This window comes from Mirounga leonina, unplaced genomic scaffold (assembly GCF_011800145.1).
Source record: "Mirounga leonina isolate KUSES-001 unplaced genomic scaffold, KU_Mleo_1.0 Mir_151, whole genome shotgun sequence".
Lineage (NCBI taxonomy): Eukaryota > Metazoa > Chordata > Mammalia > Carnivora > Phocidae > Mirounga > Mirounga leonina.
The window spans coordinates 71,215,055-71,239,332 of record NW_023270377.1 but is presented as its reverse complement, the minus strand read 5'-3'; the positions used below and the strand labels follow the sequence as shown (position 1 = coordinate 71,239,332).

Genomic DNA, 24,278 nt, shown 5'->3' with positions numbered 1-24,278 from the left:
AACGGCAGCAATAAAAAAACATGTTTTTACAATACAGAATAATCCAGTCCTTTCATTCTCATGCCCATTTAATCTGAACAGGTAATGTTTCACTATATTGAAAAACAATCAAGACTTTGATAACAGCTTTCTGGATTATTGTGGGAATCATAGCTCTGATTTATAGGGTCTCATTAAAAGTACACTTTAGTTATACACTAAAATCTGTCCCTGAGAATTTAGAAATACCAGAGTGAGCACATCATGGCTTGGGGTGGGTTATCTCCTGCTAATGGAATGTAGCTTCTTTGAGTTGTGGTTGTTTTTCCTAAATTCTTCCTTTAAGGAAGTCAAAACCCTCACCTAAAAAGAAACAAGTTACCTAACCAGGAAGAGAGAAAATGAAATCTGATTCTTTTTGACATTTTTGGTGCCAACTACCGAACAAAAAACTTCTTTAAGCAAGTTCTTTGTTCAGGGGTTCTTTGCCTTTGAATAGGAGCCATCCAATATATTGAACATTTTCCAGCAAGTGCAGCAGTGTAGCGCCAGTTTCTGTTTTTTTAGCTCCTCACATAGTAAAACCAGTTCCGTCAGCAGGCATAGTATGAAATGCCCCAGCACATGTATTACTTACCAGAGAAGATACATATAAGACAGGATCCTAGTTCCAATACACTAACTTTAAATAAGTGAAGGGAGCATTTTAAGAACAGATACAAGTGGGTGAAAATGAACACTGTGTGTTGTTAAGACTCTAACTAGATTAGTTGGACTAGAGGGATGAGTCATCAAAAAAAAAAAAAAGGCAATTCCAGAACACATTGAGGAATGCCTTCTTAAGGGTGAGGCACTAACAAAGTATGTGTGTGAAGGAAGAAATGGTTTGGTGAAGCGGAGTCGGGGAGCGTGGTTTACACTTGCTTGTGGAATTAGAAATGACAGAGGTGGAGGGGCTGTGCTCTGGAAGCAGCAGGAAGCCCAGGGCTGGAGCTTTGCTGGAGGTGGGGTGGGGGCTGGAGGGCTGAGTTGAAGGCCTGAAAATAGCACCCCACAGAGGGGCTGTGCTGAGAAGGAGCTGCTGCTAGCAAGGATGCCCACAGTTTGGGGACAAGCAGACACAGATGGGCCCCTTCCAAATTTCCACCAAACTTTGGCCTGATTTTGTAGTGATTTGTCCAAATATTTCTGCCCCATTATTCTTCAAGGTCCAGCTCAATTCCTGTTGTCCCTAAGGAGCACCCCGGGGTCAGGGAAGACCTATGAGCCTCAGTGAGTTGAGGGAGGAGAGCCCTAAGAGAAATGTAGGGGAGAAGGAACATGCAGAGGTCTTTAAAATCCATGTTGGAGTCCTACTGTGTTACCCACCCACAGAACCTTTCCTCAAATCCTTTAAATTTAAGGTCTTTATTTTTTTTATACATATTGTAATAGGTTGAACAAAAGTATGCTTTTCAGTTAATTTGAGATACACAATTTGATTTAAATGCTAAAACTAACCGGTACCTCCAAACAGACAAATGTTTGGAAGAAATTAGCAAGTTGGAGAATTTGCTGTAACTTTGAACAATTTAATATATTATTTATTTGATGAATAACATTTGCTGAGTTAAGTGTGTCACCCGATTGAATTTCCTTCTGGAAATGTGAGAGTAAGATGAGGGAGACAGACAGACACACTGAAACCAGTTAGGAAGACATTTTCAAAGTGAAACTTCCACTGTGCAATTTTATTTTTGTTAAAGTTTTCAAACAGAAAACACTTATTTACCTTTCCTGTGACTGAGACACGCCATTTAAATTTTACACATGAAATAGGAGAATATGTAAACACAAGCTAGGTATAATAGATGCCCACTCTGAATCAGTCTCATTGGGTGTTTTAAAAAATCCTAAATAAAGCATATTTAGTCATAAAAATGGGTAGGATTAAAGCCAAAAGAAGTGGCATGATATGAATTCTAACACACAAAGCACTGTGAATTTTAATGATAGGCTTTATTTTAAAAATGTATAGAATAGATGTAATTGCCTAGGTGCTTTCTGGATATCATGTTTGGAGTACTGAACCATGTTATCCTTGTTCTTGGTTTAAAATTGTCCTTCAAATGATGAAATGCACTTTTTTTCAAGATTTTATTTATTTGAGAGAGAGTGAGTGAGCGAGCGAGAGAGAGAAGGAGCAGGGGGTGGGGCAGAGGGAGAGGAAGAAGCAGACTCCCAATGTGCGGCTCCATCCGAGGACCCTGGGATCATGACATGAGCCCAAGGCAGACGTCCAACTGACCAAGCCAACCGGGCGGCCCGCACTTTATTTTTAAAGCAAAATTTTAAAATGGATTATTAGACATAAATGGTATCTCAGAATTAAGGTATGGTTCTGCAAAAGTTGATTTAAACTAATGAATGTTGGAAGAGTCTAGTTTAATTAACATGTCTGTGTTGGCAGTGCAATGCACAGACATAGCAAATGCCCAGCAGTGGTAGAGATTTGTGGAACAGTTGGCACAGAAAACGTTCCTAGGCAGCTCTTTAAGCATGTAGCTGTTTTCATCCTGTTCTAGAGTGACTAACAGATGTATGTTACTCATGGTGACTAACCTTTCTTAAATTTCTGAATCAGAACGAGTGACCACTCAACTGGATTGTTGTTTGGGGAGGACAAATAGTGGTAGAAATGAGGCTTCCCCAAAATCACACCACGGAGCTTTGAAGTCACTGCAGTCCTGAGCCTGTCCAGTGTTTTGGTTCTAAGAATGAGGACTAATATATTAACCAGAGTGCTAATCTATTAATTCATATTACCAAAATGTCCATGTTTGACAGACAGACTTCTTTCTCCCTTCTGGCCATCAAGGTAGTTGTTGGAGTCATGAACCTAGAGTCCTGTCAAAGGTGAAGAGAGAGTTACCAGAGAGAATTCATTTCAGGACTGTTTCTATCCCTTTCGGAGAAGATCTCATATTTTTTACTTCCCCAGACAGAGCCAGAATCTTGGTTTTCCTTTCCTGGGATTCATACCGACTGTTCCCTTCTCCAGTTCTGACGGTAATCACACACGCTGGATCATAATCACATTCTGATTCTGGGCTGGATGTTAAGATATTTTCCTTGATTACTTTATAAAGTTCTTGAGAAAAACACATTTACTGATTCTTAGTTTATTTCTGCCCATATCCAGTCTTAGCCTTATTTTATTGATTTTTCTAAATTTCTTCTCCTGGGAGCAGCCCTATCTTCTTTTTCTCTGGATCTTGAGGAGCAGCTCCCTGTTGCATCTGAGTGTGCCCTATGAGGATATTGAAGCCAAGAGGATATGGTGATACTTGAGGACTTCCTTGTAGTCTCCTTAAACAGACCACCTGGACAATGAAAGACAAGGTTTCCTAGGATTATATTTATCATTGTATCCCCAGGGACTTGGCACCTTGAGGAAGGAAGAATGTTTTTTTCTTACAGGTTCTCCCTGGCATGTTCTTCTTAAGTGAAGTTACTCCGTTCCCCAGAGTTGCTCTCTAGCTCTTCACTGAACCTTTCAGATGTTTTACTGTTCTCCCAAGTTGACACCATCTAGTTTTTACTCTCTTCCACTCCTCCTTATCCGTAATACTGAACTCCAGGTCACATTCCCACCTTCACTGCGGCAGAGGCCTCAGACTCAGTCAAACTGTTTCCTCAACTTTCACCATCATGTGAGGCAATTCATCTCTTCCCTGCCATCATGGTTCCTTCATCTTCTAATCTCCAGAGTTTTCTCCCTCTTTTTCTCCACCTACTCCCTCCCACCCCAAGGTTAGACCATTAGCATTCTCTTCTACTTCTCTGTCTTTGCGGTAACTGTCTTCTTCCCTGATGACCCTCCTACTGTGGTATGTTTTATGTGTCTTTACTGTTGCATTCATCACACTGTTTTTATTCCTTTCTTTCCTGCTAGACTGTGAGCTCCTTCAGCATCTTGATGGTTCTGAAACCTGACACTACCTCCCGTGTAAATGTTACTTCAGTGGGAACACAGTATCCTGCCATTCTTTGCCTCCATTTGTTTCATTTGACTGAACAAACTCTGTTGAACATCTACTATGTTTCAGGCACTTTTATTGCTGCTGAGGATACAGTGGTGATACAGATGAAAATAGTCCCTGCTCTCACTGAACCTAGAGTGTATGGTTGAGGGATACAGAACACTGAATTGGAAATTACACTGATGGGCCACCTGTAATCAACAAATTCTAGAAACTTTGTAATGGTTGGTATTTTTTCTTGTGCTTTCTTCAAAAAGCTATTTGGAGATGTTAAGTGTGAAAATATGTTTGTCTTCTTGGAAACAGAAGATAGCATTAAACATACAGAATCTAAACTGAATAAATGAGACTGAAAGACAGCTATCAGTTCTCTAACTTAAACTTGCTGAAAACGGGAACAGAAAGAAAGGATTCTTAATACATTTATTAATCTCCTGTACTTTATTTTTGGTGCCTAAAATTTTCCCTTTTACACTAAAGAACTGTAATGAAATTGGAAATCGTTAGATGCATCATTGTTTAAATCAGCATTATTATTTTTTTTTAAGATTTTATTTGAGAGAGTGAGAGAGAGAAGGCACGAGCGAGGGGTGGGGCAGAGAGAGAAGGAGAATCAGACTCCCTGCTGAGTCAAAGGCAGATGTTTAACAGACTGAGCCACCCAGGCGCCCCTAAATCAGCATTATTAAAAGTGACTTTAAACATGTATAAAATCAGTATTTTTGATGATACTCTAATTCAAAACTGTCAACTTTTCTTTTTCACCTGTACTTTCAGTAAGACATCTTATAGATTAACATCTGTCCCAAACTAGACACCTTTTAAGCAAATTGTTATAGCCCAGATGGAGAGTTGATCTTTCCAACCAAAGCACCAGTATGCACTATATATACCTAGTCTTTTTCCACATGAGTGTTCATGAGGCGAGCATGAAAAATATAATTAAAACTCACACCTGGCCTGGAGTAGGCCAGGTTCTTTTTCTGGAAAATCATTTATTCCTTAATTTAGAAATTAAGTTTTCCAAGAAATTGGTACCCAGCTTACAGCCAAAACACAATTTCATGCTTAATTTTGTTGGCAGGAATCTTTATTAAAAAAAGCTTAAATTTTTCTTTCCCATTTTCTTAAAAGTACTTAATTAATGTTTTTCTTTTAATAAACTGACATCACTGGAAAAGCTGGGGAGAGCCCAATTTTAATTATAAAGGATGGAGCAATTCCTCTTTCTAGCTACATTTGCTCATTAATAATAATGATTATTATATTGTGGAAGTTCTCAAAGTACGTTCCTCAAAATGGTACCAGGTGACCCTCAAAAAGCGTAGGGGTCAAATAAGTGTGCAAAACTGAGTAAGATGTGATTAAACAGGTTCATTGACTTTAAGATTTCGCAAAGTTTTTAAAATGCTCTAAACTGCTACTTCTTAAACTTGAAGGTGTGTACAATATGGATCTTATTCACATGAAGATTCTGATCCAGTAGGTCTTGGGTGGGGCCTGAAAATTCTGCATTTCTTACAAGTTCTAAAGTGCTGCCAGTGTAACTGGTCCACAGAACACCCATTAGATGGGTATTAAAGAGGGCACATATTGAATGGGTTCTACGCAAACAATGAATCATGGAACACTACATCAAAAACTAATGATGTAATGTATGGTGATTAACCATACATTACATAATAAAATAAAATTTAAAAAATAATAAACAAATTATTAATTAATTAAAATTAAAAAAAGAAAACAAGGTTTTTAGGGATTTTCAAGAGGAAACAGGCTCTGTAGTATTTCCCAGATGTACTAATCACAGGAACCTTGTTTTTGACGAACTAGAAGTCGTTTATGGAGCATACTTTGAGAATTTTAAATTTTAAATGGACTTTTTCAAATGACAAATGAAGGTATAATTTAAATAGAAGTCTAATGCAGAACTTCTAAGAAATACAATACAGATCTAGGTTATTATCAGCTAGACAGTTGAGTATAAATCCCAAGACACTGAAAAATCATTTAGCTAGTCCATGTAAAAAGAAAAATCAATATAGTGAACTAAAAAGACAGCCACTGCATAAGATAGAAGGTGGTTACTTTGTTACTAGGTTGTATACTTTTTATCTTTAGTAGACCTTATAAATATTATTAAATACCCAAGTCCTTAATTAAACAATTTTACATTATTTTTATTGCCTCTAGTAATTCACTTATAAATTACCATATTTCAAAATCCCCATATGTGCTGTGTTAGTGATTTCATTAGTTTTTAATCTTTGTTAACACTAGCATTTGATATGAAAAACTAATGATAAAAACAAATCTTTTATTTAAACAGCTTGAGATTTGATATGGCTTAGATATTCTTAATTGCAAATGATATGAAACAATAGTCTAGGGAGGTTTTTGAGTAATCTATTGAACCTAAAGCAAATTTTTAAATGTAAAAGCTTAATAAAATTAATTAATACATTATAGGTGGGCTTTCCTCCACCTGGGTCCTTCTGCTGCACCTGGAATAGCATCCCCATTTATTCATATCTTTTGAAACCCCTCTTTGAGCATCTGCCTTCCATGTTTGAGCTCTTACTGCCTTGTTTATCTCAAGCTGCATTTTATTGTAGTTGCTTTTTTATTTGTCTTCCCTTTAGATAGTCCCTTTAGACTGTAAATTGGATTTGGAGGCCAAGGTCTTATTCATCATTATACTCTCGATAACATCTAGTTTATAGTGTAGTATGTAACAAGTGGAAGATCAATAATGCTTTAAATAAATTATATCTTTATAATTCAGCATGAAAAATTTAATTTTTTAATCTTATGATTCTTAAAAATAATACAAGTTAATTTTTTTTCCCTATCCTCATTAGTGGTTGTATTAGTTTCACTTGCCTATCATGTAGCAAGTCCTCTTAAATCTCAGTGACTCAAACAATGGTTTTGAAATTTCACACAAATCTTGGTTGGTAAGGAGGTTCTTCTGCTGGTCTTGCCTGGGCTCACTCAGGTGGCTCCAGTAAGCTGGATACTTGGTCAGGGCAGGACTTTCTAAGATGGCCTGTCTTACATAATCTGAGGTATTGGCCAGAGTGGCTGGGAGTACTGAGCCTCTGTCTTCATGGCATCTTTTAATCCTGAGCTCTTTCACAGCATAGTGATTTCAAGATTCCAGAAGAAGAAGCTCTAGGCCTCTTAAACCTAGCCTCAAGTGTTGCACACGATCTACATTGGCCACGTTTTGGGAGTCCCAAGAGGCCAGCCCCACATTCAAGGGGTGAGCAGTGGGTTCTGCCTCTTCCTGAGGGGACCAGCAAAGGCACTGCTCACCTGTAGTTACTCTGTATGTATTTCTTCCCACTAGGTTAAATTAGAACATCAGGACAATTTTATTTTCTTCAGCTTCTCACCCCTCTCATGTTGATATCATGAGCAGTTTATTTAGACTTTAATTTTCAGTTGTCTGAATTATTTGCTTAGCACTGTTTATTGTGTCCTAATCCTTCTTCTGTTGTATATGTTATTTGGTTGCAGAACTTCCTTTAAAGACTGTGGAAGCCAAACTCTCCTGAGTCTTAACATGCTCTTATGTTGCGTTCATATTTGAATCATAGTTTTTGGTCAGTACCAGAAGCTATTGCTACTTCCTCTGTAGTTGATAAGAGCTCTGATGCCAAACGGACTCTCATTCATTTGTAAGCAGTTTGTTTTTCCTCCATGGTAACATGTACAATCTTTTCTTTTTCCTTGGAACCAGATATTTCAGTGGATTGTGTCTAGATATAGTTCATTTCATTCATTTTGTTCATTTATTAGCCCATTTTAAATGGGCTCTGAGAAATTTTTATTTCTTTTAGTATTTCTCTTCTTTTTTTCTTTCTTCCTAGTACTATTACTGGTAAATAAGCATAACCCTGAACTAGTCTCTAGTCTCCAAACTTCTTTTATCTTTTTCATCTTTTTTTCTTTCTTTCTCTCTTTTTTTTTTTTTTTTAAGTTTCTGAATGATTTAGATCATTCTTATGCAAGACATTTTGTTTTTAAGTAATCTTTACATCCACTTGGGACTCAATTCACAATCCCAAGATCAAGAGTCGCATGCTCTACAGACTGAGCCAATCAGGTGCCCTTCTTATGAAATACTCTTAAAAAAGAGAGAGAGAGAGATTATTTTAGAGAGAGAGAAAGAGTGCACACGCACCTACACATGCTTGGTGGAGGAGGGGAGAGGGTGAGAGAAACTCAAGCGTACTCCACTCGTGGCTTGATCTCATGACCCTGAGATCACAACCTGAGCTGAAACCAAGAGTCCCACACCTAACTGACTGAGCCACCTATGCACCCCTAAATTTTGAAAAAAAAAATTGTTCTCTTTATTCCATTGATTGAGATTTTTATTTTTATCCTATAACTTTATTTCAAGGTCTCTGGCTGTTTCTCCTTCATGTACACAGCTTTCAATTTAAAAACAGCTTCATTCAGGCGTGCCTGGGTGGCTCAGGTAAGCATCCCGCTCTTGATTTCAGCTCAGGTCATGATCTCAGAATTGTGAGATTAAGCCCGGGTGTGGAGCCTGCTTAAGATTCTCTCTCTCTCCCTCTTCTGCTGCCTCCTACTCCTATATAAATAAGTAAGTAAGTAAGTAAAGCTTCATTAAATGTTATTTCTACATACTTCACTTTGCTTTTCCTCTTTAGGGAATTGGTCCCTTCTGGGCATCAGTAGCTGACTGAGGCCCTGCTCTGTCTGGATCAACTCCTCCTTTGACCTTGGCAACTGTTTGAGCATGTCCAGGACAAGGGCAGACCACCCTGCTGCACTAGCTCTACCCTTGATCATCTGATCTTGACCCTGACCTAAGAACCTAGGATCTGGTATCTGAGTAGCCTAAGTGTACAACCTGCCCACCACCCCCACCCCAACCTGCTCCAAAGCAGTCCCTCCTCTGTTTGGTGCTATGGTTCCCTCTGGTATTTTGCCATAGGTTTATAGTCATTATTTTTCTGACTTTTTAGCACACTGGTGTCATTTTTAAAATTTCTAGACTAATTTTCTTATTTTAAAAAAGAAAAAGGCCTTTTCTGTCATTTCATGGTGTTTTGAGTTGGAAAAGAGTGGAAATGTATGCTCATCATGCCTTTTGATCCAGTCATCACCCCTCAGCTTTAATTACATTCTTAGCCTTTTGATTACCCCCATCTTTTTATCAGCCTTTTTATCAGCCCTTAACATTCCAGGCTTCTTCTTTTTCCTCATCTGTGTAACAGATCCCAAATCCTACAAGGTGAACCTGTAGGATTTTCCAAAAAGAAATTTCCATTTTTCCTTCTTAGCTGTCCATAACAAATAAGATACTTCTTGGTTTTATTAACAGTTTTTCAATGTTTATCTGTGTTACAGGAACCGTGTCCACACTCTGCACACTCCAGGGAGCGTCATTCATATAGAACACAATGTGAACTGCTGCCTGGAGGTGTGAGCAGTGTTGAACCTGATGTTATGTATTAACTACGTGTTTTATTTTCAAAAATTATTAGTGAATGGTATATGGGGTTGCAGACATTTTATTTTGTAGTGTAAGCCCCTTTTTTTTTATTGAAATAAATACCTTCAAGACATTTATGAGTTATAAAATTTAGTGTCTTTTTTTAGTGTAGTTTCATAGCCAGAAGTAGATCAGTTCTCTTAAAAATGGATAGTCTTTAGTATTTGAGCTGTTACCCACTATTGCATTCTATTTATAAATACTCTTAAATTTTGGGCACCTGGGTGGCTCAGTCGTTAAGCGTCTGCCTTCGGCTCAGGTCATGATCCCAGGGTCCTGGGATCGAGTCCCACATCGGGCTCCCTGCTCAGCGGGAAGCCTGCTTCTCCCTCTCCCACTCCCCCTGCTTGTGTTCCTGCTCTCACTATCTCTCTCTCTGTCAAGTAAATAAATAAAATCTTTAAAAAAAAAAATACTCTAAATTTTTCTATTTACAGATCACATCTAATAAGAATTTACGTATAAGTTTGTTTTGCTATATTAGTATTTTTCCTTTTTCATGAAAAAAACTATAGAAAAGCTCATAAAATGTATATACAGCTAAAAAACATTAAAAAGCTAAAACGTCCGTTAGTAATTGCCCATGCCAGTCCAGCACTCCAAAAGTTCTTAATGTCCCCTCTAAAATCACAATCTGCATCTTCCTTGCAGAAGTAACCACTCCTTTGACTTTGATAGTCATTTCCTACAAATGCATCCTTTTTTTTTTTTAAAGATTTTATTTATTTTATTTGACAGAGAGAATGAGAGAGAGCACATGAGAGGGGGGAGGGTCAGAGGGAGAAGCAGACTCCCTGCCGAGCAGGGAGCCCGATGCGGGACTCGATCCAGGGACTCCAGGATCATGACCTGAGCCGAAGGCAGTCGCTTCACCAACTGAGCCACCCAGGCGCCCCCAAATGCATCCTTAATAAACAGTTTTATCTTGCCTATTTTTTAAACTTTACCTAAATGGAATTCTACTGTTTGTATTCTTTTGTGACTTCTTTTATTCAACAGTGTACTTGTGAGAGTCATTCTTGTTGTATAGTGCTGTTGTTCACTTGTTGTTATAGATGAAACACAGTGCATGACTATACCACAATGTATTTACCCATTTCACTATTGTCATTCAGGTTGTTTACAATTCAGAGCTTCCATAGAGTGCTGCCATGACCTGACTTACATGGCTCTCCAGTGTTTGTGTGCAAGAATATCTCTATATAATCAGGAATGGAATTACTGGGCTATGGAATATATGTATCAGCAGCCCGACTAGATAGGTGCCAAAATGTATTCCCAAGTGATGGCTCCTTTATATACTGATCAGCAGCCTGCGATACTTACTATTGTTCTACCTCTTCACCAGAATTTGGTACTGATAAATGTTTTGTCATTCTGGGGGTTGTTTATTGATTTCTCACTGTAGTATGAATTTGTATTTTTCTAGTTACTAATGAGTTTGAGCACCTTATTTTTGGCCACCTAGATTTCCTCTTCTTTGAAAGGTCTGTTTACGTAACTTTTGCCTTTTTTTAAATATCAGGTTATCTTGCACTGATCTTTTGATTGTAAAATCCATAAGCCAAAACACTTAACTGCTGTATATAGTTTATTCTCTAGAATTACTGTGCTGTTTGGCATATAGCTCCCTTCTAAACAAATTCTTGCCAAGAAGTTTCAATTTTTTGGATGAACTGTCTGATTAGAAGTTTAGTATGTAACTATCTGTAAGCTTCCTAAAGAGTTGCAGATTTTAGAAATGGTTCTTACTTCTAGGATATTTTAAAACTCTAACTGTGAAAAGTTCATCTAGTACTCCTTTTAGAATTCTAGAATAGATTCCATATGGTCCTGAAGGTGTTTAACTTCTGACGCATATTCCTGATTTCCCAGTACCTCATTCTTCTGTAGTTCCAGTTTCATTATAAGTAAAGCAAAGAAACTTGTCTTTACTACATAGGATACTCAGTGATTTTTTTTCTGTTTTTACTATTACAGTATTTTGTTCATCTAATGCTTATTCCAAAATGTTTATTATCCTGTATTATTAATATCTTGGTTTGAATAAAATTTAAATAATCGTGCTTATTTTCTGTCCTTTATTATTTTTCTTAATTTGTTCTTAGGGATCATTATTTGTCCTATCAGTTTTGAATTGGTTGTCATCAATCATCGTAGCATTTTCTGAGCGTTCAAAATGAGGTCATGAGAGGGGCACCTGGGTGGCTCAGTCATTAAGTGTCTGCCTTCAGCTCAGGTCATTATCCCAGGGTCCTGGGATTGAGTCCCACGTCGGGCTTCCTGCTCAGCCAGGAGCCTGCTTCTCCCTCTCCCACTCCCCACTGCTTGTGATCCCTTTCTCGCTGTGTCTCTCTCTGTCAAATAAGTAAAATCTTAAAAAAAAGAAAAAAGTCATGAGATATGTTATAGTCCAAAATACTAATGCAAAAGAGGAGAGAAAAATATATAGACTCCAGTTTGTATCACTGGATAAGATGAAACAAAGTATACTTAGTATACTTTGGCCAAAAATTGTCAGTAAGGAGAGTAGAAATAAGTAAATAGAGGAAAATACAGTATGTAGTTGATCTATCCCAGAAAGATTTAGCACAGAGACAATTTTGTGGATTAGTATCTGTGGTAAAAGTGATTATAGATATTGAGTCATAGGCTTTGCCCATATATAGTACATGCATAGCTGTATGTTACATCCATACCCTGCATTTATTACATCTACATTCTCAAGATTCAATACTCTTTTTTTTTTTAAGATTTTATTTATTTATTTGACAGAGACACAGCAAGAGAGGGAACACAAGCAGAGGGGGAGTGGGAGAAGGAGAAGCAGGCTTCCCGCCGAGCAGGGAGCCCGATGTGGGGCTTGATCCCAGGACCCTGGGATCATGACCTGAGCCGAAGGCAGACGCTTAACGACTGAGCCACCCAGGCGCCCCTCAATACTCACTCTTGAATGTATCTAGCCTGCAACCTTGGGAAGAAAAATTTCCCATTACTCAATGATAGTTCACTATAAGATTGAGATACACACATACACAAATACTAATAGTTGCACATAAAAGCTTCTTTGTCTTCAATAAAGTTTATAGTGAAAGTACAGAGTCTGCCTTCCAAAAAGTGTTTTTACAAGGCACAAAAGAATACAGTTCAACAGAATGTTAAAAATAGACCTGGGCAAGAGGAAATTTAGTAAGTAAAGCCTGGGATAAAATGAGAAGACACTTGTAAGAGTTGGTCACAAACTCATCTCAGGTTTGTACAGCCAGACAGAGAAACAGCACTAAGATTTCCAGTGTCCATCATGCCTTCAGGAAAAGCACAGCTTCCTGCCCTGCAGGTGCCTTTTAACAGATAGCTGTGAAATGATAGACAACATTCCGAAAACTGAGGAACACTCACATCAATTCAGAGTGTAGAAGTTGTCTTATCTTAGTGTCTGCCTCAGACACTTGAATATTTGCTCCAAAAGGAAAGCCCATCCTGAGCTTCCTCTCGTGGCTCAACTTTTCATTTTGATTAAAAATAATATAACCATTAGCCAGATTTGATTAAAAGTGTAAAGACAGTAATAATAAAGGCAAATACAAGTTTGTCACAAAACCCATTAGTTTTTGATCCAGCTCTTAGGATCATAACCTAAAATGTCTAACCTTGTTTGTCAATAGCAGTCCTTCAGAGGTTTATAGACGTCTGCTTGTCTGCATAGTCCTTCTCTTCTTGAGATCAGACTTACTCTTCTTGTTCTATTAGCTGCCATTCCCGCACGCCTGCCCTCCTCCCCCCCAACTAAGGTCTGAGCTCCTACGGAGCAGGAGCTGTCATTCATTTTGTCCCTGTTCCTGTGCCTGGTAAGAATGGCTGAATACTTTTACCATCCTACTCATCCTCTCCTGAATGGATACATTTGCGTCTCTTTCTGCAAATGTGCCATCTGTAACTGGACCTGGACATGTCCCAAGGAGCCTGAAGGAGAGGTGTACACTAACATGTGCCCCTCTTCCTGTCACATTAAATACTGATATCAACACAGTATAAAATCACCTTGTCTTTGGAGCAGCTTTGTCTCATGCATGGTTCACTCATTCTGCTCTTGGACCTGAAGTCCTTAGATCTTTTCCCCAGGGTGCTGCTAAGCTAACCTCAATATAAGACCCCGCATTTATTCCCGTTGTTTTTATCTCATAGAGGTAGCTCATTATTGCAGTATAGCAATGTTTTCTGTATTTTAATTTTACTATATGGATTAATTCAGTATTCATAGTCATTGAAGAATTTGAGCATGCCTGTGTATTACTTACATTATAGCTAAACTTTTTGGTTAGGATTGGGTCAAGAACAAAGTTCTCCGGCATTACATTAGAAACCTTTGTAGGAGGATATGTTTCCTTCAGACATTTTCAGGCTGTGAGAGTCAGCAGTTGCCCTCTGCCAGCCCTCTGCCAGTTCTCTGATGATTATAATATCGTGGGGGACTTCTAATATACATGCCTCACTGGAGTTTAGACACACTACATTTCCATGGTTACGCTGCCAAAGACAGAAATTAGAACAGCTTAACATGACTTGTCTTTGGTGTGCCCCTTTCTGGTTCTCACAGATCATCTCTTGGATAAAATCCTTTTAAGAATCTCACCTAAGATCTATGTCTAGCTCTCTAGTTTATGATGTGAAGAGAGTCTACTTTCTTTTTTCAAAAACAGCAATGGCATTTTCCTGCTTCCAGTTTTCTGGCACCTCTACCATTCCCTGTGATTCTCCAGAGTCCCCAGAATGCTTTGATATTCTCAGGTCCCTAGAATGTGCTTGTCCAAATCAGGCAAGTTGAGGTCATTGAAGGAAGCACGAAGCCTTATTTCTCACGGTCTCTTTGCTATAGAAGCACTCATTATTTTTTGGTGGCTTTTTTTTTTCCTTTGCTAATGGGAAGAAGTAATCTTATCCTGTGGCTCTAGTCGTACCTTGGTTCCTATGATTCCTTAAATTGTTATGAGAACTACAAGAAAGTGGTTAGAAGACCTTACTAGGTTTAGAACTTGTCAGTACTGTGGCATCCCTCCTCTGCCCAGTGTTAGGTTATGTTATTTGGGGACTGTTCCAGAAATGAGGGGCAGTGAAGTGTCTCACCCTCGGGTATGCAGGGGCACCGTGGTCATTCTTCAGCCCAGCAGTACTAGCTATTGCCGGCACTACCTTTCAGTCTTTGAGGAATCAGAGAACAAAAAGTATCATCCCTGCCTATGAAAATCTCCTCTCCTGCCTGATACTGGTTTATTTTACAAATTCATAAGTGTTTCACAGCCTCTACCTATTAACTTTGGTATTGTTATTCCATCACTGCATCTTGCTCTACTTGGCCTTGATCTGATTCATATTTTGCTGCCTCAGCTAGGTGATGAGGCGCTAATGGTCAGTGACCCTGCCTTATGCCCAAACCCCCTAGCCCCCTACACATGTGGGCAGAGTGGTATTCGGAAAATGCTCATCTGATATTGATCCTGGACAGTAAGAATTATCAAAGTAAATATTATGAAATAAGTGTGGTATACTTACAGTGATGTAATATAATAATATAATTATATCTTTCAGTAAGGCTCTTCCTATTTATATAAAGAATTAATAATTACTTCCCCAGTGATGTTTCTATTTTCTCCCTTTCTCAGATTTTCTTTGTGCACTGAATTTATTTCTCTTTTCCTTACACATTGGTATTTCATGATATTATACTCTTGACATTTAAAATTTCTGATTCTTGGCATTATTTGCTCCACTGTTGCATAGTAACATTTTTGTTCTTTGCAACCATCTGCTTATTTTAAGGTGTGTAGTTTTTCAATGGCATAGAATACTTTCATATCTTTACTTGCTTAAATGTTAATCTAAGATCTTTATGTGTGGCATTTTTTTCTTCATAGACTTCATATCTTGTTTATGGTGAGTAGCCGGTAAATACAGAAATGAGCTATTTTATTCAGTTGATGATATTTTAAGTGTATTTTATATCTCAAGCCCACATATATAAAAAATAAAGATTCCCATAAAATCCTTATATTATGCTGTAGAAAGAATTAGTAAGCCCTTTTTTAAGGAGGAAAGTGGGGCTCAACAATGGTAACTTGTCCAAGGGCACTTAGGTTTTGATCCTAGATTCACTTACTCCAAGACTAAATGAAGTTCCTCCTCTACTCATACTCGAGGAGATCCTCCTCCTTGCAGGTAAGGCTCCATCTAAACTTGGACACCATAGAAATGAAAGAGAATTCACCTGCTAGAGCAGGCATACGGACTCTTCATGAAGCTGGCATTAGGGAAAATGCACTAAGTCATCACATTCACTGCCCACTTCTGCCTATTAATATGGCAAGAATAAAGCAACTACTGTTAGAAGCCTGGAACCCAAACCCACCTTCACTAATGTGAAAGTCAAAAGAGTGAGGATGAGAGATGGAGAGAGGTCAGGTGGTATGCATATATCTTCCCTTCTCTTACAGATGATGATTTTAGAAAAAGCAAGCTGATACAGAAATTTGAGGGAATGGGAAAATCCCCAGATCATACTATGGAACTGAACATTGTGGAAGTTGATTTAAAAAAAAAAAAAAAAAAAAACAATCAAAATATAACAATAGAGTAATTCTTAGGAGAAAACTATGAAGATTGTCAAGAACAGTATTTATGGTCTGACATGTCCATATATGAGCTTACAGAGTAACATGTTGAACAAATAAGGTCTCGTGTGTATCATAACCCTTGGTGAGGTTTGCCTGATGATTGCCAGAGACATGGGAAAGATGGCCAGTCCTTCATTTATATGCTCATTTATTCAGCAGACATGTATTGAACACCTGTTACATACGCCAAGCGCTGGACTCATCTCATGGTACGAGAGACTGTGCTCTTAAGCAGACACACTGCCGTTTAAACAAGTTACTAAAATATTTACAACATTTTAGGTGGGAATCTTTTCCCAATCTTCCAAATTTATGAAAAAGCCCTGTTGGGTCAGTGGTCTGGCAAACACATCCCTCTTGGTGCATTGAGGCACTCCGTCTCTTGCTTTAGAACTCATTCTTTCATAAGCTGCGCACCCGAGAAATAGACCCTCTTTTTAAACACCAACTCCATTGCCTTTGTCATTTTTGGTAATCAGATTCTTCTAAGGAAACCATGTTAGCTATAATACTACACCAAAGATATCCTTGTTCTAATTATTAATGCCTTCCATTTCTTTTAAATACAGGAGACTTGTTTATTTTCAGGCCCAAGTTTTAAACCTTTTTTTTTTTTTTTCTATTGCATAAGCCTTTTCTGTAACTGGTAAAGCATTTGCTTATTTGTAGACGTCTTCTTGTATGTGAACTTTACAAACTGGCCCCTATAGCAGTCTAGAAGATTTATTATTTGCTTCATGATATAGTCATATTTACTTATTGGTTATCTGATTAGAAAAATCAACAATTCAACAAGCTTCTAACAGTTTTATTGTCCTTAGTACATTTTTAACTAAGAGCCCTCCTCCCCAACACTTTTATGTCATTTTTTTGCTATGATGTTGTTTATACATTTTCTTAGTATGCATTATTATTAGTGCTACTGCTACTGTTGTTATTATTTTAGTATTTAGTCATACTAGCTGTACTTCTGGACCTAGATGTTGCCTTTTGAAAATCAAATAGCCGTAAGGAGTTGTGATCTTTGTGCGTTGAAGTCTATAGTATTTCCTGGGAACCATCTGCAGATCCTCAGTCCCTGCCTGTTCCTGCATAGGAGCCCATGAACAAGTGTTAACTCTTTGCCTGCTTGTTTGCAGGAGGAATGCCCGCTCCTGAGCAGGCCTCATTGGTGGAGGAGGGGCAACCACAGACCCGCTGGGAAGCTGCCTCCACTGGCCCAGGCATGGAACCCGAGACCACAGCCACCACTATTCTAGCTTCTGTGAAGGAGCAGGTACATCCTCTTACTGGAATTTGCAATCAATTATTTCTTCAATGCCTTTAAAAATTAATCTTTGGATGTGTTTTAAATTTGTCTAACGTCCTTGATGCCTTCACGTTTTTTAATTATAAGGTGTTTACATCCCTGAGTACATTGGGATGACTGGCACGTAGAGCCGCTCCAGGTGCCAGTCAGAATCGGAACATGCAGGATACTTGTGCGTCTGCAAGTAAGGACAATATCGATGGTGATTGGTGTCTCTGTCTCCCCCATATTGCAGAGTGTGTGCATGCACGCCAAGCCTTGTGAAGCATATTTTACACTGCTTACTTTTCTATCAGGACTCTGGCAACTTGAGGCCTGTAATATCCTTAGATGTGTTGAACATTTTAACAATTTAATATAGGTATTATATAGGGTTGTCTCTGTGATTTTTGGATAGAGGCTATATTTGTTGTGTTTGTCTGAATCAAAGTATATTCATTTTGTGAGCTAGTGTTCTAAAACTTGTCAAACTGTGCCAGTTTGCTTCAATGTCATGTTTATGTTGACTTTTTTTTTAAGGTATTTAATGCTATTTATTCTTCACATACAAGTAGCCTTCTAAATTAGATCTTATCTGTTGTGCTTAGAGAAATTGGAATTCCTGAATTTAATTTCTTCAGATTTAAAAGCTTAATAAGGTGAATGTAAATTCAAAGCTCCAGGGATAGGTTTTTTTTTTTTTTGCCCCCTCCCTCCAAAACAAAAGAAACGTATATGCCTTCTGTGTGGATTTTTCTGTTGGAAATAATTTAATATTACATTTTTTTCAAGCCTTATGATTAAACCACTGATTCTTTTCTTCTCAAGAGTTATAAACTTAAATGTATATTTGCTGGAATATTCTTTCAAAAATCAGTATCAGCAGTTCAGATGACTAATGATGACAGAGTAAAGGAATATTTAATACCTCATTATTTTACTGTTTGCTGTAACTTAGAGCTAGCTGTGTAGAGTGAAAGAATACCCCAGAATATTTGACATTAGAGCTGTGCTTTCAAGAAAAATGATTTCATAGCTTATTCTAGTAGCAAGATTTCAAAATATTTTCCATTCCCCCACTGAAATTTGAAGTTTTCAAAACATTCCACAAACTAAGAATTTGAGAAGATACAAAAAAATTGTAGTCAGTACTGTTTTCATTTCCCACTAAACTATAGATTGTCCAAGCTTCTCTCACCTTTAGGGAGGAAAAAAGGACTCTTCTTACTGCACTTCATAGTTGTCGAGGTTTGACCCAAGGAGCTGTAAAATGAGAAGACTCTGATTTATTTTGAGCTGTTAGTGTATTCTGCATTTTGGTGAAACATGACAGTAAATTTATCAAAATGCCCAGAACTGACTTAAAGCTAGAAACTGTGTTCAATAAAACATAGCTACAGGAACTTTGCATTTGTACCTTGAGACCAGATGATACTTTGCATGTTGAAGAAAATTGGAAACCTGTCATGATTTTGGCACGGAATTCCTTGACAGCCTCAGATGACTTCAACATTCTTTTATTGATAAATAGTGTTCTGAATGAATATTTTGTGGGAGATAGCATGAAGGGTTCCTGTTCCTGAAGATAGCCAAAAGAATACGGGTATTTGCTATTTATGAGAAGAATTACCATTTATCTCCCAGATTATTTAGTTAGTGGGAGGCCATACTCTACTCTTCTATTCCTGTTCTAAGAATTTGAATCCACTGATACATGTTTGCAATTTTCATGCTTAATTTCTTTTAAAATTGTTTATCAGTGCTTAGTACTCGGCATTTCATTCAACCCAAGACCATATCCATCTCTTGTTCCAAGATATTCACCTGATTTTAAATAGCCAACTCAAGCTTCCAGGCACGATCTTCTAATTTTTTTTATAGATGGGGTAGAAACTTCTTAGGACTTTCCTGAAATGTCACTTCCTATCATCTGCCCAATGAGACAGAGCACAGAAAAGTTAGGAATTAAAAAGCTAGTTACTATTCATCTTATATATTTGATTTGAAGAATAACTAGTCAGAATGTGACATTCTTAATTGTGTTAGGCCCAAATGGAATAGGTAATGGCCTTGATTATGTATTATATCAAACGAATAATATTCTTGGGTGGGATGTATAATTTTTTTTTCTTTTTAATCTCACTACAACGCAATGCTCACAGCCATGGAGTGAAAACATGAGCTTCACCGATCTCAAAGAAAAGACCTTGTTTGGTGGCAGCCATGTGTCAGGAAGGATGTTTCATTGGGTACAGAAGGAAGAGACCCTTTCAGTGCAACTGAGTAGATAGCCTGGGTTCCTATCCTGCACCCACTACTTTCTGTGTGATTTTAGGAAGATTTCTTAACCTCTCTGTGTCTCAGTTTCTCCTCTGTAAATTGGTGACAGTGATGGCTGTTGAGGACATTAAATTAACCATTGTAAAATGCTTACAGTGGTGTCTGGCACTTACTAAGTCCTCGTAGTAAGGGCTAATATTACTATTTTAATCAGCATTTCTACCTAAGAAGAAAAGGCGCCTCTTAGGAGGAACTGGTGGTTCTATTTTGAAGTATATATATAGGCATTCACTGAGCCTTCTTTGGATTGTGATATGAAGATAGAACAACTTTGTGTACATTGAGCTATGTTTATGCTATGACTGTATTTTACTTCTACATGGCATTAAACTTTCAAAACTTCACCATGTTGGTTTCACAAATTACAACAGCCTTATGTATGTATTATAAGAAATAGAGCATGTAAAAATAAATTTTACCAACATGCTGATTTAGTGCAACTCAAACATAATGTCAAGGCACTTGGTTAAAAAATTGGAAAGTAATATCTTTTAACACACACCTGAATTTTGAGAGGAGAAGTCTGGGTTCTTCTTGAGTACCAGTGGCTTGAGTACATCCAAGCCACTAAAATACCTCACATGTACTCCCCCTGGGCAATTCACAGTAAGTAGTAGAGAAGGAAATCGCAAGCAACCAAAGCAGTCTTGTTAACAAAGCATTGGTCTGTTAATATCTGAAATTGGATTTTGGGTGTCAAAACCACAATTAAATCTTCCTCTACTGGGCCACACTTTCCCTAGGATCCCAAAGCAGAAGCTGTTCTTTATTCCTTGACAAAATGTTGAGATTCATATTCTCTCCCTTTTGTAAAGTGATAACCTTTTACATTGATGTCAGTCATTTAGGTGCATACCTGTGTAGTTATAGAAAAAGTCCTTGTTCTTTGGCAGATAGAAAGGAGGCTGCTTCTGTTCAAGTGCTGCCTCTTCTGTGACGCCATTTGTACCCCAGCTGAAGTCAGATCTCTCTCCTCCTCTTTAGCACTTTATACCACTGCTTTAACTCTTACTGTATGCTCCCTTGCATTATGTAATCAGCTACCTAACAACAGAGCCATGTTTTATAATTGTTTCACACACGTTACAGGCTCCCTCCCCCCGCCCGCGCCTTTAATGATATTAGAGTTGCAATAAATGATTGCTCAGAAAGGGAGTGGGTGAATAATACTGGCTCTCAGATTACTTTGTCACCAACTAACTGTTTTGTGAAGATAATGGGACCTGTAGCCACATTCATAGAGCATTACTGAGCAAGAGAATCTCACAGACAGCACTGAGAAATGTAGCTACTCAATGGTATATTCTTACCCTTAAAACAATTTGAATTGAATGTATCCATATTGAAGTAGGAATTAAATCTGACCTCTGCATGGAGCAAACTAAAATTTTATTTCCTATTAGTGGTCAAAAAATGACATAGGTGTTATGAATTTCACTTCCCATCTGTCCAGCTTAGCTGAAAATTAAATGTAGGGGAAAGAGGATGTGGTTTATCTTGGAAATGTCACAGAATATCTACCAGCATCATGTATACCAAGTGATAGAGGTAACCCCTGAAGAAATCTCTTCAAGGATCATGCTTTAAGAGAAGTAAAAGTCATCCCATGGGGAGAACAAAATAATGTGATCCTTGAACTCAAATCCAAAATTTCATGAAGTGCCAGTTAAATGGAAGCTACCAGTTGGCTGTAATCAAGATCAGCATTGGACAGGTTTTACTGTTCAGCTCAACTCCTTAATAAGGATCCAGGAGTCCATGATGAATACAGATATTGGAAACAAAGAATTTTTTTGTATCCTGATAGTTTTCAAGTATCTGGCAAATTTAAGAATGGTCTGGTCCTAACTTATTATCTTACATGTTGTAAGATAAAGAAATATGGCCACATGTGGTACCCTCAAAGGGCCCTGCCTCCTCTTGTGAAAACCTTAGCCTTAAATTATTGATTTCTCCTTGAAGTGGTTGGTAAATATTTGGATGCAGAAGAATTGGAATTTGATAAGACACTGGCTGCTCATCCAGAGCTTTGCTGCCACCCCCTGAAACTTGGATGTGTCAGTGTGCTATCTTCACAGGCACAAAGGAAACAGCCAAAGGCCATGTGTAGGCCCTTACTATCAGCTGGGAGAATATAGTGTAGTTTTTTGGGGTTTTTTTTAAAGATTTTATTTGACAGAGAGAGACAGCAAGAGAGGGAGCACAAGCAGGGGGAGCGGGAGAGGGAGAAGCAGGCCTCCCGCAGAGCAGGGAGCCCAATGCGGGACTCGATCCCAGGACCCCGGGACCACGACCCAAGCCGAAGGCAGATGCTCAACGACTGAGCCACCCAGGCACCCCATAGTGTAGTTTTTATAACTGATAGGATGTGATCTGGACTATAGAAATTCTTTAAAAGACCATATATGGCCAATCATAGGGTTAACAAGCATATTTCACGGGTCTATATAGGATGCAAGTTGATTTGCGTTTTGTAGAATCACATGTAATATTTATTATACTCTTATCTTCTGTTATAAAATTGCTTGCATAGTTGAAATCTCTATATGAACTTGGCCATACGCAGGCACTTTAACTTACATTCTGCTGTTCCCTCACAAACTGCACTCTCATTTTTGGCTTCTGATTTAAGAAGTTTGGAAACCACATTTAAGGTTGAGGCCAATTCAGATAGCATGAAATCATAAGCGCAGGATAGATTTGGTAAAACCAAATCATTTTACATATACTTTTCTTACTCTGGTGAAGTCCTAAATTAGGTACTGTATATACTTCTTTTGTTATCTTTGATGAGTGAAAATTGCAATGTTCTTTACTTGTAAGGCTGTCAGAGAGAAGCCTCAAGATAGTATTTTCTGACTTCGGTGAAAATTTCAATTCTACCTTCAGTGTAGCCGTATTAACTTAAGTGAAACTTAAATATTAAAGAGTGAAATGAGATTCATTAAAGATCCTTAATTTTTGAAGATAGAATAAGGAACTTTGGAGCCAACTGTGCCCTATTGATATTACTTCATTTTTGCATGGATATGTTAGCTTCAGTAATTACACACCCTTCCTGTATGGCAGAATGCCCAGAACTGAACAAATTCCAGTGCAATTATTTACTTTATTCCTCCGAAACTGAAACAACTCAACTGTTGTGCACCTGCCTTTGCAGCTTCCTTTTATTTGGCCCCTAAGTTTATTTACAATGAAATCATTCTCTCTGACAACACCTCAACCACATGCAGAAGATGGAATTTTTATTTCAACCGTAAACAAGCATAGTTTTGTGCTTAGCTAAAAGCACTATAAGTATAATGCCTAAAACTTCGACTTTTTCCTATTAGTAACTTAGTCATTTTTCCTACTGGTAACTGAATTATCCTGGCAATTGTAATTACCATGTAACGTATAATGAAGTCTTCCATGCCTGAACTGCATCATCAAACACGAGGTAAGATTGGATCTTTTCTTAGTGATTTCTGTGGGATCATCAAATTTTACAGCTTTACCTCCTTAATATTATGGGAACATGGTTCAACATGAGGTCAAGTGGCAGAGCTCTTGTGACACTTTGTGACATTTGGCCTGGATTCAAAAATTTTGAATCCTGCCACTCGTTCTCAGATCGGTCCTTTTCAGTTGTGTGTGTTGTGCTCAGAATGTTCCCTGTGTTCATGGTGTAGGGTATCCTCCATTTCAGGTATCTCTGTGGTTAAGGAATACAATAGAGTATGACCAACAGGTTTATTCAGTATGTGAGTGTATGCAAAAAAATTGTCCTCGCAACATAAAAAATTAGACTGCCAACTTAGCTAGCAACAAGTGTATATATGTTTTGTGATAGCCTGATAAATGATCAGCTGGACCTGTTAGCAAAGTTGCCCAGTCGTACAGGTCCCAGAAGTACATCCCAAATAGCTGCGTATTTGTTCTGTTTGATTCAGTTGGAGACATCTTTTTAGGTTTATTAAGACTCTAGGTTTTGTTTATTTGTTTTGTTTTGGTGTGTTTTGTTTTGTTTTGAAGAGCTCTTCAATTCCAGGAATTTGAACAGACTCCCATCTGGCTTTTCACACATAGCTAGATCACATATGCAGATATGAAATACATAGTAGGTGCCCAAAAATATTTATTGGGCTAATGAACTGGGAATGTAAAAATGCTTACGATCCTGCTGTACTTAGCTTTAGTGCTTGCTTTTAACTAAATAAAAAATACTGATTGAAAGCCTACTTTGAACAAAGCACTGTATCCAGGAAAGGGAGGGGAGGAATGGTAAGGAGGCCTACAAAGGTGATCTCTTACGTATAGTTTCCACCCTCAGAAGAATGCAGAGGCACAAACCATATTGTATACTTTTATGTGAAGTAATTGGCACAGTATGAATATTCATTAATGGAACCACAAAATCCAAGAATGTGTACTTTGGCCCCTTTTTTTTATTTAAGCAGGCTATAGAT

The 24,278-nt window shown here is 38.0% G+C and overlaps 1 protein-coding gene across 8 annotated transcripts in view; it reads left to right on the top strand.

The window, feature by feature from the left end:
* Window positions 1-24,278, top strand: part of PKP4 (plakophilin 4) — a 234,538-nt gene that overhangs the window by 52,403 nt on the left and 157,857 nt on the right. For 6 of the 8 annotated variants that reach the window (XM_035007976.1, XM_035007974.1, XM_035007980.1 and 3 more), the window contains exon 2: window positions 17,342-17,478. In XM_035007976.1, coding sequence (XP_034863867.1) covers window positions 17,347-17,478 — 132 coding nt within the window. In that variant the 5' untranslated portion in view covers window positions 17,342-17,346. Of the gene's footprint in view, window positions 1-9,079; window positions 9,463-17,341; window positions 17,479-17,624; window positions 17,696-24,278 lie in introns of those variants that run through there. The other 2 variants (XM_035007979.1, XM_035007984.1) reach the window with 2 other exon arrangements.